Source organism: Mirounga angustirostris, unplaced genomic scaffold (assembly GCF_029215605.1).
Source record: "Mirounga angustirostris isolate CCGP_5_RB_7025 unplaced genomic scaffold, mMirAng1.0.hap1 SCAF_3, whole genome shotgun sequence".
Lineage (NCBI taxonomy): Eukaryota > Metazoa > Chordata > Mammalia > Carnivora > Phocidae > Mirounga > Mirounga angustirostris.
In genome coordinates, this window is record NW_026991711.1 from 127054619 (window position 1) to 127071597 (window position 16979).

At 36.7% G+C, this 16979-nt stretch overlaps 1 protein-coding gene across 15 annotated transcripts in view; it reads right to left on the minus strand.

Moving 5' to 3' along the window:
- Positions 1-16979, minus strand: part of FAP (fibroblast activation protein alpha) — a 74891-nt gene that overhangs the window by 53069 nt on the left and 4843 nt on the right. For 12 of the 15 annotated variants that reach the window (XR_006789609.3, XR_010410167.1, XR_010410168.1 and 9 more), the window contains exons 4-6: positions 2958-3056; positions 1702-1796; positions 684-758 (exon numbers count right to left, since the gene is read on the minus strand). Coding sequence is in view for 11 of the 15 variants with exons in the window: in XM_064586620.1 (XP_064442690.1) it covers positions 684-758; positions 1702-1796; positions 2958-3056 (269 nt within the window). In the remaining 4 variants the exon portion in view is untranslated. Of the gene's footprint in view, positions 1-683; positions 759-1701; positions 1797-2957; positions 3057-10139; positions 10264-16170; positions 16385-16979 lie in introns of all 15 variants that reach the window. The other 3 variants (XM_064586624.1, XM_064586626.1, XM_064586625.1) reach the window with 3 other exon arrangements.

The window sequence follows — 16979 nt, forward strand, 5'->3', positions numbered from 1 at the left end:
ATGAAAAATGACAGTTAAAACGTTGTCTATCTAAAAGTAATTACCAGAAGTTTAATTTGATAATAAATTATTTTGCCTTCTTGCAAAAAAATAATTATCTTCAAGTTGTATAAGTTGAAAAAATAAGATAATTAACTTCCCTCTACAACTTCAATCAGGAATGGGAAATTAAGTAAGGGTAAGTGGTTATGGTTTGGTGGGGTACTCCCACTCCAGGCTTTTGAACACATAGATTTAAACCCTGGTCTACCACTGCCTGTATATTATCTTACTTGAACAAGTGAGTTAAATAAGCTACACCTTGATTTTCCCATTTTCAATAATAATAAACTTTCACAAAGTTAAAATGTGTGAGAATTAACTAATGGTTTATGAAGTCAAATAGCTTTAGATATACAAGTATAGTTCTCCAATTTTTGATAAATATCAGCATCCCAAAATGCAGCCCCCCCCCCCCCCAGAGGAAAGTAGTTTCTACTACTGGGTGATAACCAGACAAGTACACCAAATTCTGAATTATTTGTATATGTTTCAGTTATGTTTTGGGGGCTCATCAAGAACCCACATTAACTTCTTGAATATTTAGATATAAAGATGTACTCTTGCTTCCTCTTACTTTTATAAGCCAAACTGTGGATTAGTAAGAGATATAGACAGATATACCCAGATTAAATAGTCCATACCTTTGAATAATCACTTTCTAGATACGCAAATTGCCGATCAGGTGATAAGCCATAATTTGAAGCATTCACACTTTTCTGAAATTATAAAGAAGTTGATTAGAATACAGAAAAAAAAAAGAATACCCAGAGCCATGTAAATGTGTAGTTCTAAAAGGGTATCATATAACTGATATACTCCTACATACATATGCTTTTGATGCAATTTTTAAAAATGTTTACATGGTACTTACTGTATACAAAGAAATTTATTAAACACTATGGGAGGGAGATGTGAGAAATAGGACATACTCTGTGATTTCTAGAAGCTTAACATGTTAAACTTGAAAATAAGTAATGTATTGCAAGTTAGAAAGTTCTATTAAAGAGATATAAATACAGCATTGGAAAGCATTAAAAAAAGAAGTGTTTAAATCCAAATGAGAGGATCATTGATTGCACAGAGGAGGAGAGTATCATCTGAGCTTGATTTAAAACATTAGCCGGCTTTTGAGGGTGGAGAAAGCAGGAGGACTGAGAGCCCGGGAGATAGAACAGCATGCATCTACATTTCATAGCTCTTGTTTATTGAGCGTGTATTCCGTGTTAGGTGCCATCCTACCACATTCAAATGTTACATCACTTACCTCTTACAGTAACCCAGGGAGGGATTATTCTTCCTACTCTTTAGAGAGAGAAAATGAGGCACACCGTGGCTGGCGTAGTGAGGAACCTTATGTAACTTTCCATAACTAGGGAGTTGACAGAACCCGGAGCCTCAGTTTGCCTCTTGTAAGGACTGAGTTCTTGACTCTTGTTTCTTGCTACACTTTTTCCACAGAGAAAGAAAGATGCTAGGCGATTGAGAGGAGGCAAGGGCAGTTGTCTAATGTGACTAGAAGAGAGAATTTGAGAATTTAGTGGGAGATGGAGCCAAGAAGGCAGATCAGGTCCAGATCAAGTGCTGAGTGTTTGGACTCTGGTCCTTGATCAGTGAAGAGATGGCAAAGTTTTGAGGAGGAAGATGTTGCTGGATACATACCATGGTGACATTACTCAAAATGGTATATGATTCTCCTGTTTCAATATTGTAATATACTATATCATTATCTGTAGACTGATGAAGATATTCTTGTCCTTTAAACAAGAAGGAAAACAAACTTGAAATGATCTCCCTTAATATAAAATACATTTATAAGAAAGAGAAACCTCTCTTATTTCACAGAATTACTTTGTTTTTCTTCCCTGTCCAGGACATTGCTTTGACAGATTTAAAATAATAAGTTTGACAATGGAAGGGAGGAAAGGATGCTCTTTTCCACTCTCCACAAAAATGCCATATTTACTAGTAGCTGCCCTATTACGACCAGTTCAGGGTGCTTGGGGATAAAATTTTCTCTGTGTTACAAAGAAGATAAACAAGTTTAAAATGGTATGTTTGTTTTGCAATAAAAAAAATACTTTACATTTAGGCTTGTTTGATTTAGTTTAAAACCCATTTGATGTGCATTTTATTTTTTATTTATTTATTTTTTAAAGATTTTATTTTTATTTATTTGAGAGAGAGAGAATGAGAGAGAGAGAACACATGAGAGGGGATAGGGTCAGAGAACGAAGCAGACTCCCTGCCGAGCAGGGAGCCCGATGCGAGACTCGATCCAGGGACTCCAGGATCATGACCTGAGCCGAAGGCAGTCGCTTAACCAACTGAGCCACCCAGGCGCCCCTGCATTTTATTTTTTAAAGAGAAAAATTAAAATATTCAGATTTGTTTAGTTGTACTTAGATATAAACTATAATGTCATAAACAACTTAGTTGACCTTACTATTTGTTTGATTAGACTTATTTGACAACATCCTATTTTGGAAACTTATATGAAAATATCAATTTTGTGGCCCGGGAAAGACGTTTTATCAGGGTGGGATTTGTCCATTTCTCAGATTATCCAGATTGACAATGGAATTTCTCTTTTGGTAAAATTCTTATGACCTCTCTTAACTAGGTGCATATCTCCCATTCTGAAGAACCATACAACATACTCAGATTATTCTAGCAATGTACTCTCAACTTTTACTTTCTTGCTGAAACTCCAAATGGCATCATTACTGTTGGGTAAATGCAGTCCAAATGGTTCTGTCAAAGGTGCTTTGGTGGCCATTTGACTTATCTAAATAATTGCTCTTTCTTTCCATTTCAATGGATATGGCTTCGGTTACCATAGAGATGTGTTGGCACTAAAAATAAAAACAACACATATTTTTTTAAAACCCCAAAAGGTAAAGAAATAGTTCACTTACCTGAAATCCAGTTCGGGAAAAATGTTTTATAGGTAAATGTCCCATTTAAAATATCCTTCAGTGTGAGTGCTCTTGTTGTACTTCCTTCAGAGTCATGAACTTTGGGAGAAATGAAAAACATTATTACAAAAAAGATGATTAATAACTTAAATAAATCCTGAGCCTGTCTCTCATCTGTTCTGTCTCATGTCATGAAAAAGACCTGTCCAGGCACCTGGGTGGCTCAGTGGGTTGAGCTACCGACCCTTGGTTTCAGCTCAGGTCATGTTCTCAGGGTTGTGAGATCGAGCCCCAGGTGGGACTCTATGCTGAGTGTGAAGCCTGCGTAAGATTCTCTCTGTCCCTCTCTCTCTGCCCCTCCCCCTTGCATGTGTGTGCTCTCTCTCTCTCTTCTCAAAACAACAAAGAAAAGAAAAGACTTGCCATTGCTAAACACTTGTTTAACTTCTGTCTTAAGATCTGTGTTATCTCTTTAATAGATAGGCTAATGAAGGCCTGGAGAGGCAGTTTGCTTGCCTGGAAGAAGTATGATGGTGTCCAGGAGCAGCCAGGATGCTGTTCAGGCAATGCAGAGTTGTCAGAGAGATGAGATGATGATCCAACAACTCTAGACCTTGCAAAGCTGGCATTGCAGACTAACCTAAAAACCTAGTCTTTTAAGCAGTTCATTGCATTTTGTCATAGATGCTTGGCTTGGGTTACTACTGGTTTATCAACGACATATTTTAGCATCCCCTTTGGTCAGAAGCGATCAGCCCAAATCTTTACCTTCAGACATCTCAAGAGAGGAGACATTAATGAACCTAGATAATTTCTTATCCTGACTGGGATTTTTATAAAGAGAGAGTGGGCCAGAACCCCCCTCCCCCACAAAAGCTATATCATCTATGCGGATGATCTTAAAAATTCCAGAAGTAGAGTTTTGCCATATAAAGCCTCACCTAAGGTAGCTCACAGACCACAAGCAAATTTCACCTATATTTGAATCTTCCAAAACAATTGTGTTTTTCAAACATGACTCTATTCTCAGAACACATTCATTATAGAGCTCCTAAACAGTCAGATACGCCAGATGGATAGTATGGCAACCAACTTCCAATCCTCCTTCATATCCATATTGCCATTCTCCATCCCTCCCACCCTACCTCTTCTCCAGGCCATCACTTACAGAACCAAAACTTAGAAAAATGTCCTATACCTTGAATAGCATTTGTGAATCTGGTATTTGCCCATGCAAAAATAAAACTGTTGAAGATGAGAGCTATAACTTTATCCTCCTGCTAAACTCTCTCATAGTTTTCCATAACTCTTGAGACAAAGACCAAAAATGTTTGTCTGACCTGTAGGCCCTAGCTGGTCTGGGATGGCCCTCCTGGCTCTTCTTGCCTCTCTCTCATTACTTTTTAGATTCCAAACATACAGGGTTTTCTGTTATTCAGATACTCATTTCTTTCTCCAGGGCTTCTCCTTTTTCCATATTCTCTCCTCTCATTGCTTCTATTCAGGCTCTAATGCTTAATATAAAAGACACTCCTCTGGGAAACCCCTTCTGACCCCCTCGTTTAGATCTGGTTCCCTTATTATACATTACCACAAACCACATTCTTTTTTTAAAAAAGGCATTTGCCTTGATTTGCAATCTTTTTTTTAAAAAGATTTTATTTATTTATTTGAGAGAGAGAATGAGAGAGAGAGAGCACATGAGAGGGGGGAGGGCCCAAGGGAGAAGCAGACCCCCTGCTGAGCAAGGAGCCCGATGCGGGACTCGATCCTGGGACTCCAGGATCATGACCTGAGCCGAAGGCAGTCGCCTAACCAACTGAGCCACCCAGGCGCCCCTTGATTTGCAATCTTGTATGTATTTGAGTGATTATTTTATTAATATTTCTCCATCTTCCATTGTATTCTCAAAATAGTCACTGTAAGGCCAGGGACTGTGTCTAGTTTTGCTCACCATCACATCCCTAGTATCTAGAACATAATAGGCATTTAATTACTGCTTGTTGAATGAATGAATACATGAAATGAAGAATGGATGGGTGGATGAATGGAGGGTAGTTGGGTGAGATTTATGCCCTTTTTTTTACAGGATCATTCTGCTACTAATATCCTGTAGGGCTTTAGTAAGTCGATCCTTGTCATCACAGCTTGCTCACTTGTACTAATATAAAGGACTGGACTAGAGAATGGTGATAATACTTCCAGTCCTACCACACTGGCTTCTGAAATTCGAGACTCAACATGCTCTATGAGTTTGTAATTACATAAATGTACAGCTGTGTGGTAAGAGTTAATTGACCAACTGGATAATAATAGCATCTTCAGCTATTTTAACTGATTCACACTGAAGTATATATGCTCCATATGCTTAATTAAGACCCTGAATTATTTTCTTCATTTACTAAATATTGTTCTGGTGGCTATAAGAATTCTGTTGGCTGGTGAACCCTTTTGCAACTATAGACTAAATAATAACACTAAGTTATTCTGTTTTTTAAGATATTTATCTTCTTACATTTTCTTTGAATTCTAAGTAAGATTATACATGCCATACAATTATTCATAATAAAAGTTCTTCTATTTAATTAAATGTTCTTGTGTAAAATATATACCACTGATTTTATAATTGCTATTCAATGAATAAAAGACCATTTTACTACAATAACATTAGAATACTTGTGAAGTATTTTAATTAAATTTTACTTAACTCTTCTAAAAGTAAATTGCAATCTGTTTCTAATATAGTTAAGGGGAAATTCTAACACTATTTGCAGTGGAAATTACTTTCCTTTGAGATACATTTATGTCTACACAATCCTGAACATACAGATGAAAAAAATTTTCGATTTAGTGAATACCAAAAAAAACCCTTCTTAGATAATTTCTTTTTAGAAGACTTTATTTTATTTTATTTTATTTATTTATTTTTAAAGATTTTATTTATTTATTTGACAGAGAGAGACATAGTGAGAGCAGGAACACAAGCAGGGGGAGTGGGAGAGGGAGAAGCAGGCTTCCCGCGGAGCAGGGAGCCCGATGTGGGACTCGATCCCAGGACCCTGGGATCATGACCTGAGCCGAAGGCAGACGCTCAACGACTGAGCCATCCAGGCGCCCTAGAAGACTTTTTTTATATTAATCAATAAATAAATATAACCTTGGTGGTTTATTTATTTGCTTTTATTTATTTACTTTTTTGTCTAGCATAAGTTATGCTTTGATTATGGCTAATGAGTTACATAATAGATTTTCCTCTTTAAATATCCTTGCATATAATTTTCCTTACTTGCAATTATGCTTAATTGAGAAATTCATAGCAGTTAATCTTCATTTCTATAGAAGGTTAAATTAAGTGAGCTAATAGAAATGAAACATTAAGCTCTATGCTTGGCACATGGTAATCAGTGAATAAATGTTAGCTTTTGCTATTATCATAACTGATCAGTATTCTTTCCATATTTTTTCCTTTTTAAAAAATCTGAATATAGTTGACATACAATGTTACATTAGTTTCAGGTGTACAGCATAGTGATTCAACAAGTGTGTACATTCATTATGCTATGTTCACCACAAGCGTAGTTACCATCTGTCCCCATACATCGCTATTACAGTATCACTACGTTCCTTATGCTGTGCCTTTTACTCCTGTGACTTATTCATTCTATAACTGGAAGCTTGTATCTCCTACTCTCTTTCACCCATTTTGCCCAACCCCCTACCAAATAAATATTCTTGATCAATGTTTCCCAAACTAATTTGACCACTGGAACTGTTTTTGTTTTTAAATATCTACTCAAATCACAGTAAGGAGGGGCGCTTGGGTGGCTCAGTTGGTTAAGCGTCTGCGTTCGGCTCAGGTCATGATCCCAGGGTCCTGGGATGGATGGAGCCCCACATCTGGCTCCCTGCTCAGCGAGGAGTCTGCTTCTACCTCTCCCTCTGCCTGCCGCTCCCCCTGCGTGTGGGTGCTCTCTCTGTCAAATAAATAAATAAAATCTTTTTTAAAAACAAGAAAATAAAATCACAGTAAGGGAAATGCTGTTTCAGATTAGACTATTAGTATATATAATTAATGTTCACTTTCATTTTACTATCATGAAATTCATCAGTTGTGCTTGAACATTTTGGTCATCTTAGAGCTCCATAACCGAAATATCACAATTATGATCATAAATAGACTTAGTACTAATATCACATATATAGATAAATGAAATTTATAAAACAACAAGAGTTTCAAATTATTTTTAGAATACCTACTCATTTTCCTTCTCATATCATTAAAAATCATGCTGATTCTTGTCAGATTTCTCAAAAAGATTTTAGGGATTTGTTATTTACTCTGTTAGAACTTTTAATTCAGATTATCCAGGAAAGTTACATTAAAGTGTATTTACTATTACTTCCTAGTTAGTCATTTATTTTAAATGGGTGCATAGTAGCTAATAAATGCCAATAATCTATGTATAGAACTTAGCATATGTCCTATTATGACTCAAAATATCTGAAAAGCAATTTTAAACATGTATTTATTATACTACTAATTACTGTAATGATAATAAGCCCCACCAGCACCCAAGAAGAGATGAGTGGATGTACAGAAAACATATCCAGAGTAGCCAGCTATATTGATGTGGAAATAAGTAAGGTTCATGGCATAGATTTAGGGTGGGCAATTGCTCTTAACCTCACATGTGGTATAGCCAAGGCTCAGAAGGTGTGATTATACCAGAGCCAGGCTGGGATCGGAGTAATACCAAATCAAATTGGAAAAATTTAAATTAGGCATTCTTTTCTTTCTCCTGAAAATGACCAAATGTTCATCAATGCAATGGAGTAATGCATCTGTTCTGAGAAGCTACATTAGGTCACATATTATGAGTTATGAAACATGAAGTTTACTCAGAAATTCCAATCCAGGCTTTGGTTCTTTGACATCTAGAAAGACCATAAAAATAATTATGTTTCACTACACTATCAGTGTTAATCCCTATATCAGCTACCAGCAGAAATGACCTTCCATTGGGCTCTATGAAAATGTCATTGGCTTATTGCTATCTCAGTACTTACCTGAATTTATTGTACATGAACCGTTTTCATCTCTATATTTATGCAAGTTGTATAAGGCATAGGTCTTTACTGATGACAGTAGTCTGTATTTGGTTTTCTCACTATTATATGCCCAGTAGCCAGGACAGTACTTGGCATAGAGTGGGACCATGATAAATACTTGCTGAATGAAGAAATAAATCAACTGAACAGATTTTATGTTAACTTACTTTCATTAATTCTCCCACAAAAATATGCCTGCCCTTACTCTTTACCTTCCTGTCCATGTTGTGAATTTCAAATATACACTCTTCTACCTGGACATGTCTTCATTTACAGAATGTATAAAAAATTTAGTCCTTGGAGTCACTTGGAGTGTTTTTGAAAAACAGATTCCTAGTCTTTATCCCAAACCTATTGGTTTGGAATCTCTAGGCCTTGAGGCCCTGGTAGCTTTTATTTTTACCAAGCCCTCCAGTGGATGATTCTGCAATTTAGTGATTTCATTCCATCTCCTTGTTTCAGTGAACTCCTGTGCCTATCAGTGAAATCGCTCCTTGCCTATAAACTCCTGGTATGTGGGTGGGGCTGGCCTGCATACCAATCCATAGATACCCTACAACCAAGTGTCGATCCTGGCTTTCAAGGAATGTTAATGGTCTTCTTTAACATTTATAGCCCCTATTCAGGCTTCTTGCTCATTGTTTTGAGGCTATGTCCAAATGGACTCTTCTTTAGGTATGTTCCCTCTGCTGATCCTTGAAGAATAAAGGAAAGGTAAGGAGACTGATTCTGCCCCAGATTAGATTAAAGGAAGATTGCAGGGAAAGCATGGAGGTCATTGTTTTCTAATGGTTTGAGTGTGTGTGTATGTGTCTAAATCAGTATAAAGTGCCACTCCATGACATCAATCACACTAAACAAGTTCCAGTCACTTGAAAAATATTCCACTAATAGTTATGGAATGAATAAATAGATTTTCATGCTTTTTTCCAAATAATGTTTTAATTTTGAAATATAATCTTCTGATTATTTTGGAAGTTTAGTTTTGACATCCATAATTTTAAAACTTTAAATAATTGAGCAGAAGCACAAATGAATTCTGAAAGCATATCTCTTCTATACGTAACTGACACTCACTTGATTAACACTGAATTCCTGACAGTGCCCTTAAATTCAGTTTGGCCTATCTTTGGTACAAGTTACTCATACATTGCTTAAACACTCTAATTAACTGTACTTTAATTATTTGCATTTTCAACGTACTAAAGCAAAGCTGAAAATTATTTCAATTACAAATCCAAGAAATTACAATTCACAAAAATGATTCATAAGTAGTGATTCACTATTTTCATAATTCTTTCTTAAAACTTTGTGTATTCATTATTAGGATTCTGTTTCTATTTCTGCCATTTAATTTTCCAGTCCTGAAAAATTAAGAATAAGTGTCAGAGTGGAGACATCTGATGTTAGCTCTAATATTCATGATAAACTAAATGAGAAAATATGGTTTATTAGGTGTGCACACAAATAGGTGGCAGCTCATTTTGTTCTTTGGAAGTGTTGCTTGTGAGCCACCTCAAGGAAAGTGACCAGAGCTCCCAGGCACACACACCCGTGTTTCTGTGGACTCTGCAGACTGTCTGGGAGGAGGTGTCACCTCCAGACCTCACTTCACGTGGAATGAGCACCGCGAGGGCGAGTGTAGAAAATACTAGCGTGTGAGATACACTATTTACAAACTAATATTACATTTCAGCAAAGGCTGACAACTCTGAAAAAAAAATAGATCTGAGGCAACTTTAGACCAGTAATAATTTACTAAGTTCTTATAAGTAACAAGCATGCTACACGCGTTGGTCCCGTTAAATACTCACAGCAACTCTTGGACATAAGTCCTATTATTAACACCATTTTACCGATTAGGAAGTGGAAATCAGAGAAGTAAAGTAGCTTGCCTAATACATAACAGAGATGGAGTTTAAATCAACTCCATCTGATCTGAGAGGCTGGCATTTTATTATTATACTGTAATTTAAAGTGAAAGCACATATCAGAGCAACAACAACAGAACAAAACAAACACAGAAATAAGGCCAAGAACCAAGCAACACACAAGAGGTTAGAATAATTATACCTCAAAATGTAGGTTGAGAGAAAATGAGGCAATTTGAGCTTCGTCAAAGCAAAGAGGTCACTGAAGAACGTAGTAGCTCCCAGTTTCTGAAAGCAATTTTCCATGGTTCTCTCTACAAATAACACTGTACAACGTAAGTCAAAGGAATTGTCAGGGTTTTTTTAAGTCCATTTGTGTATTATATGATTGTCATGCTATGTTATTTTAATTAGGGCATTTTTTCATGATCTCTAAAGCTTTGAAGATCAGAAGATATGATCAACATAATGTATAAGAACAGGAACAGTAGATGCCATTCGGGTAACCCTGAAGGTGAAAGCAAACCTTGTCTATTTTTTTTTAAATTTTATTATGTTATGTTAATCACCATACAGTACATCATTAGTTTTTGATGTAGTGTTCCGTGATTCATTGTTTGCATATAACACCAGTGCTCCATGCAGAACGTGCCCTCTTTAATACCCATCACCAGGCTTGTCTATTTTTGAAGGCTCACTCAGTCTCCTTTGCCAGCTCAGCTTCCTCTAGTCTCTACTTCCGATTTTGGTGTGGCTCTTATTGGTGTTCCTTGGGGTCTGAGGAAGAACCACTTTCCTCAGCCATTTCATTCTCCCAGGATTTCTATTCCATATCCTTGGGCTGACTCACCTCCACTATCGCTGCCACACTTGACCCCCAGTGGGTTTCTTCTCTGGATTCCAGACCTGCCTATTAAACCTCTTCCTTAACATCTCTGCTTGCACATCTCTCGGGCATTTTAAAATCAAAATGTTGAAAGCTAAGAATAAAAGAATTCCATGCTGTCCCTCCAGACTTCTCTAAGTTAATAGCAGTATCATCCATAGGGTTCCTCAACTCAAATACCTGGGACATATCCTTGACCCCCCCCTTTCCTTATTGCCTTTGTCCAACACCCAAACCTGATAACTCAGTCTCCAAAATATCTATCTGTCTGCTTTTCTCCATTTCTACTGCACCCCCGAGGCCAAGCCATTTCTCAATAGATAGACTATAATGGATGCCAAATTGTTCCACCTACAACTTCATTCCTGGTATTTCATTCAGGTTTTGATTTACATTTTCCTAATGGCTAATGATGCTAAATATCTTTTCATGTGCTTATTGGTCATTTGTATACCTTTTTTGGGGGGGATGTTTATCCTTTGTCCATTTTTAAATTGGGTTATTTGCCTTTTTATTATTGATTTTTAAGAGTTCTTTATGCATTCTGGATGCAAGTTTCTTATCAGGTATATGATTTGCAAACATTTTTTCCCATTTTGTGGGTAGTCTTTGCACTTTCTTGATGGTATCCTTTGTAACCCCAAAGCATTAAATTTCAATGAAGTTCAATATATATACTTTTTCTTTTGTTGCTTGTGCTTTTGGTCATATCTAAGAAACCACTGACTAATCCAAGAACATGAAGATTCATTCCTATGTTTTGTTTTAAGACTTTTATAGATTTAGGGGCGGTTCAGTTGGTTAAGTATCTGCCTTTGGCTCAGGTCATGATCCCAGAGTTCCAGGATCAAGCCCCATATTGGGCTCCCTGCTCAGCAGGGAGTCTGCTTCTCCCTTTGCCCCTCACCCCACTCATGCTCTCTCTTTCTCTCTCTCTCTCTCAAATAAATAAATAAAATCTTTAAAGAAGACTTTTATAGATTTAGCTTTTACATTTAAGTCTCTGATCCATTTTGAGTTAATTTTTTATGTATTGTGTGAGGAAGGAAGTCCAGCCTGGTTTTTTTGTTGTTGTTGTTTTTGCATCTGGATATCCAGTTGTCTCAATACCATTTGTTGAAAAATCTTTCCCCATTAAATTGTTATGGCACCCTTACCAAAAAATCAATGAAATATATATATATGTGTGTGTGTGTGTGTGTGTATGTATATATGACTTAGTTTTGGACTCTAAATTATATTCCATTGATCTATATGTGTATCCTTATGCAGGCACCACACTATTTTGATTATGTAAGTTTTGTAGTAAGTTTTGAAATAAGCAAGTGTGATTCCTCCAACTTTGTTCTTTTTCAAGATAGCTATTCTGGGTCCTTTTCATTTCCGTATGAATTTTAGGTTCAGCTTGTCAATTTCTGCAAGTTATTGGGATTTGGATAAGAATTACATTTAAGAATTATACTTAAGCTGTAGATAAATTCAGGAAGTATTGCCATTTTAAAAATATTTGGTTTTCTGATTATTAAGTTTACATAGGATGTCTTTCCATTATTTAGATCTTTTTGTATCGTTTATCGCTAATGTATAGAAATGCAGTTGATTTTTATATATTGATCTTGTGTCTTGCAACTTTTCTAAAGTTATTAGTTTGAATAGTTTTTTGGTGAATTCCTTGAGATTTTCTATAAACCAGATTATGTCATCTGCAAATAGAAATAGATTTACTTCTTCCTTTCCAGTCTGAATACTTTTTATTTCTTCTCCTTACCTAATTGCTCTGGTACAACCACCAAAAAATATTGAACAGAAGTGGCTGAGAGCAGAAATGCTGTGTTGTTCTCAATATTAGGGGGAAAGCACTGAATCTTTTATCACTGTGATGTTAGCTGTGAGTTTTTTTGTAGATGTCCTTTATCAGAAAGAGGAAATTTCTTTCTATTTTTAGTCTGCTGAGTGTTTTCATAATGAAAGGGTGCTAGATTTCGTTAAATCCTTTTTTGTGTCTATTGAGATAATCATGTGGTTTTTGTCCTTTCTCCTATTAATGCAGTTTATTATAGTAATTGATTTTGGGATGTTAAACCAATCTTGTATTCTTTGGATAAATTCCACATAGTAATGGTATACAATCCTTTAGATGTTGCTGAATTTGGTTTGCTAGTATTTTGTTGAGGATTTTTTCATCTATATTTATAAGATATATTGGTCTGCAATTTTTTTTCTTGTGACATCTTTGTAGCATAATACCCTCTAGCTCCATCCATGTTGTTACAAATGGCAAGATTTCATTCTTTTTGATGGCTGAGTAATATTCCATTGTATATCTATCCTGTTCCTTTAAAGAGTTCTATCACATCAGTTTTTCTACCAAGTATAAAATCATAATCTGTACGAAAAAATTTAATTTAGATACTAAGCAATCATATTCTTCTTATGACTAATAGAAATAAAGATTAATAAAAGCTGTAAGTTATTCTGTTTTTACTACATAGTTTTTATTATTTTGCAAGGATACTGAAATGAAAAATACGTTTTTTCCTCTACATATAAATAGGGAATAAATTTTAAACAAAAGACTGATTAGTATTTGATTATCTTATGGAAAGATCATTTCAATTTGTGCCTACGGTGTTAACTATTACAATATATTTTAAATCTCATTTTGACTGTCTCTGGCTCTTAAAAACTTTTATCCCAGATTACACATCCCCGATTTGAGCTTTAGAACTTTTTTTTTTTTTTCAAGGTGTGTCTATGGCTAGATGTTCTTGTGTAAGTTGTAACACAATTCGCTTTGGAAATCAGAGAAAGGTAAACTCCTCTGCATTATGGGATTCATCCAAAGACTGGGATTATTTTCTATATTATTTAGAATTTGGCAAAACTTGGAGAAAGTTTGCCAAGATTCATCTTCTGTGATTTTAAAATCCAAGTGTAAATTACGGAAATATAATCTGCAAAGTTGATTTATTTACACTCAACTCAAAAGCTCCTTTATGTCCGTGAACTTTCTGAACCTTTTCTTCAACCCTTCAGACTTCCCCAGATTTCCTCCAAAAGAACAGTGAAAAAATAAGCTTAAAACCCTTAAGATGTTTGAGGGAGTCTGTTTCACAGTTCTGAATGTTGATACTGGGAAAATTTCAAGCCTTAAAAACATATTCACTTCTCCTTTGAAGACGATTTTGTCTCGCATGTATCTTATTTTACAAAAAAGTGATGACTGAGGTTATAGTAGTAATAATAATCATAACAACAACAATAGATTTCTGCCTAACATGCAGACACTCTAAATTATATTTCTTTTTGCAAAATATTGATTTCTGTTCTATCTAAATTGTCTATGGTTTCAGATAGCTCCTGAAAAGGATTGTATAGAGCATTACCTAGCTAAGTAAGCAATCACTATACATTTTTTATATGTGTGTATAATTGTAAATACACATGTATATACATATTTTCCTGTGTTCACTTGTTTATGTGACTCGACCTCACAGCTATCATTCTCTTTTTGGCTCCTTGAATTCACTTTCCTGCCTCAGGGACTTTGTGCTTGCATTTTCCTCTGCACTGAGAATTTATCCCTGCATTAAGGATTGTGTCCTCCCTGTCCTTAAGGTCTCAGCTCAAATATCACCTCAGAGAAGCCTCATGGACAAGCTTCATTACAGACTGAATTGTGTCCCCCAAATTCAAAGACTGAAGCTCTAACCATCAGTGTGACTGTGTTTGGAGACAGTGCCTTTAAGGAGGCACATAATTAAGATTATATAAAATATAATAGTGGAGCCCTAATCCAGTATAACTGGTGTCCTTATAAGAAGAGGAAGAAGCACCAGGAGTATGTGTGCATAGAGCAAAGGCCATGTGAGGACACAGAGAGAAGGCAGGCATCTACAAGCAAAGGAGGGAAGCTTCCAAAAAACCCAAACCTGTCTGCAACCTGATCCTGGACTTCTAGCCTCCAGAACTGGGAGAAAATAAATGTCAGCTGTTGAAGTCACCCAGTCTGTGGTGTTCTCTTCTGGCAGCCTTAGAGGTCTAACACAACCCTCACTCTACTTGTTCTATGTAACACTTTAAGGAATTTGAGATATCTTACATATTTGTTTACTTGCTTATTATCAGACTGCTCTTTCCTAAGGGTGGAGACCTTGTCATTCATGCCCTAGACCAGTGGCAATTTTTTGGAAGGTGCTTAACAAATAATTGTTGGACAAATAATCAACATGTCTAGGAGCTACAGTGGACTGGACATTGTGGATATTGGATAACTGTGGGCTGCTCATCTCAGGCTTTTCATATTCAGTAGATTGTTATTTTTAATCCAGGAGGAACCATATACCTCTTCCAGTCCAAGGGTTAAAAATCAAACTGTTTCAGGGCACCTGCGTGGCTCAGTCGGTTAAGCATCTGCGTTCAGCTCAGGTCATGATCCCAGGGTCCTGGGATCGAGCCCCACGTCGGCCTCCTGGCTCAGTGGGGAGCCTGCTTCTCCCTCTCCCTCTGCCCCTCCCTCCTGCTTGTGCTCCCTCTCTATCTGTACCTCAAATAAATAAATAAAATCTTTAAAAAAATCCAACTTTTTCTAGAAATCAGGTAGATATTGTAAATGAATGTGGTAGCTTGAGCACAATAAAACACGAAGTTGTAGGGTCTGTGGCACGCTGGAGAATGCACTGCCCATCTAAAGATAGCACGTACTTCTCAACTAACTATTACCCTGGGCCCAATGCTGCCAGATCTAATATTTATTTATTTATTTATTTATTTATTTATTTATTTATTTATTTATTTATTATTATTTTTTAAAGATTTTATTTATTTATTCATGAGAGACAGAGAGAGAGAGAGAGAGAAGCAGAGGGAGAAGCAGGCTCCCAAGGAGCAAGGAGCCTGATGCGGGACTCCATCCCAGGACCCTGCGATCATGACCTGAGCCGAAGGCAGACGCTTAACCGTCTGAGCTACCCAGGAGCCCTATTTATTTATTTAAAGATTTTATTTATTTATTTGAGAGAGAGAGAATGAGAGAGAGCACATGAGAGGGGGGAGGGTCAGAGGGAGAAGCAGACTCCCCGCCAAGCAGGGAGCCCGATGCGGGACTCGATCCCGGGACTCCAGGATCATGACCTGAGCCGAAGGCATTTGCTTAACCAACTGAGCCACCCAGGCGCCCCAGATCTAATATTTAAAGAGGAGTCAAGAATCTAAGATTTTTATGTGAAATCTGCCAATTTTTAAAAACTAGCAACTATACAAATTTGTATAAAACCCAAAACAACAGAAAAGGCAAAACATTTAAAGGTAGACAAAGGATTTCAGGGAGATCTGAGGCTGGACTTACAGTGGTTCTCCTTTCATTGGGAGGTCTAGAGACACTGCCCAGGAGAACTTCCAATTTCTCTCCACTGCATTTCCCCCCTCTTCTTCTTTTTTTTTTCCTTCAACTTTATCCTCTATGCCCATCTCCAGCTTCCTTTATCTTCTCACTTTTTTCTCTCTTGCTTTTCCATCAGAGCTGCCAGTGTCCTGTATGAGTGCCTTGCACGCAAAAGTTTCTGAAAAATATTTGTTTTTGAGCCAAGTTGGTGGGGGTTAGGAACAGGACTGATACCCAGGGGTAAAGACTCTCTACTCTCAGAATTGAGAACATTGTTGAAATTGGAATACATCACACAGTAGGACCTACTTGCCATCTTTGTGTTATATGTATAGTAGGATGAAGACCACAGTAAAATTCTAGCTGTCATTATTTCAGCAGCTACTTATGTTAAATTGTAGAAAACTAATAGCTAATATCTATGGAACATTTGCTTATCCTCATGTGGGATGCTCTACACTCAATAGAAGTCAAGGGGAGCGCAGTTCATGCCTACCCGTCCCTTCACACACAAATTTCACAAACTCAGGTCCAGGAATTCAGAGATTGTAAATTGTGAGGCAAGGCCATGTAGAATTTACTTTTGAAATTCTGGAACGTTTATCACTTTCCAATTCCAATTTTTTGTGTGTTTGTGTTTATCTCATGAAATCTCTTGAAACAAGATCTGTGCATTTGTCTTTGGGGTTGGCAAAAATGAGGGGAAGGTGTGGAGGTTAGTTTCTGTTCTTGGCCTGGTTGCATCTTCACAGGGGAAGTGGAGTGATGCTTTG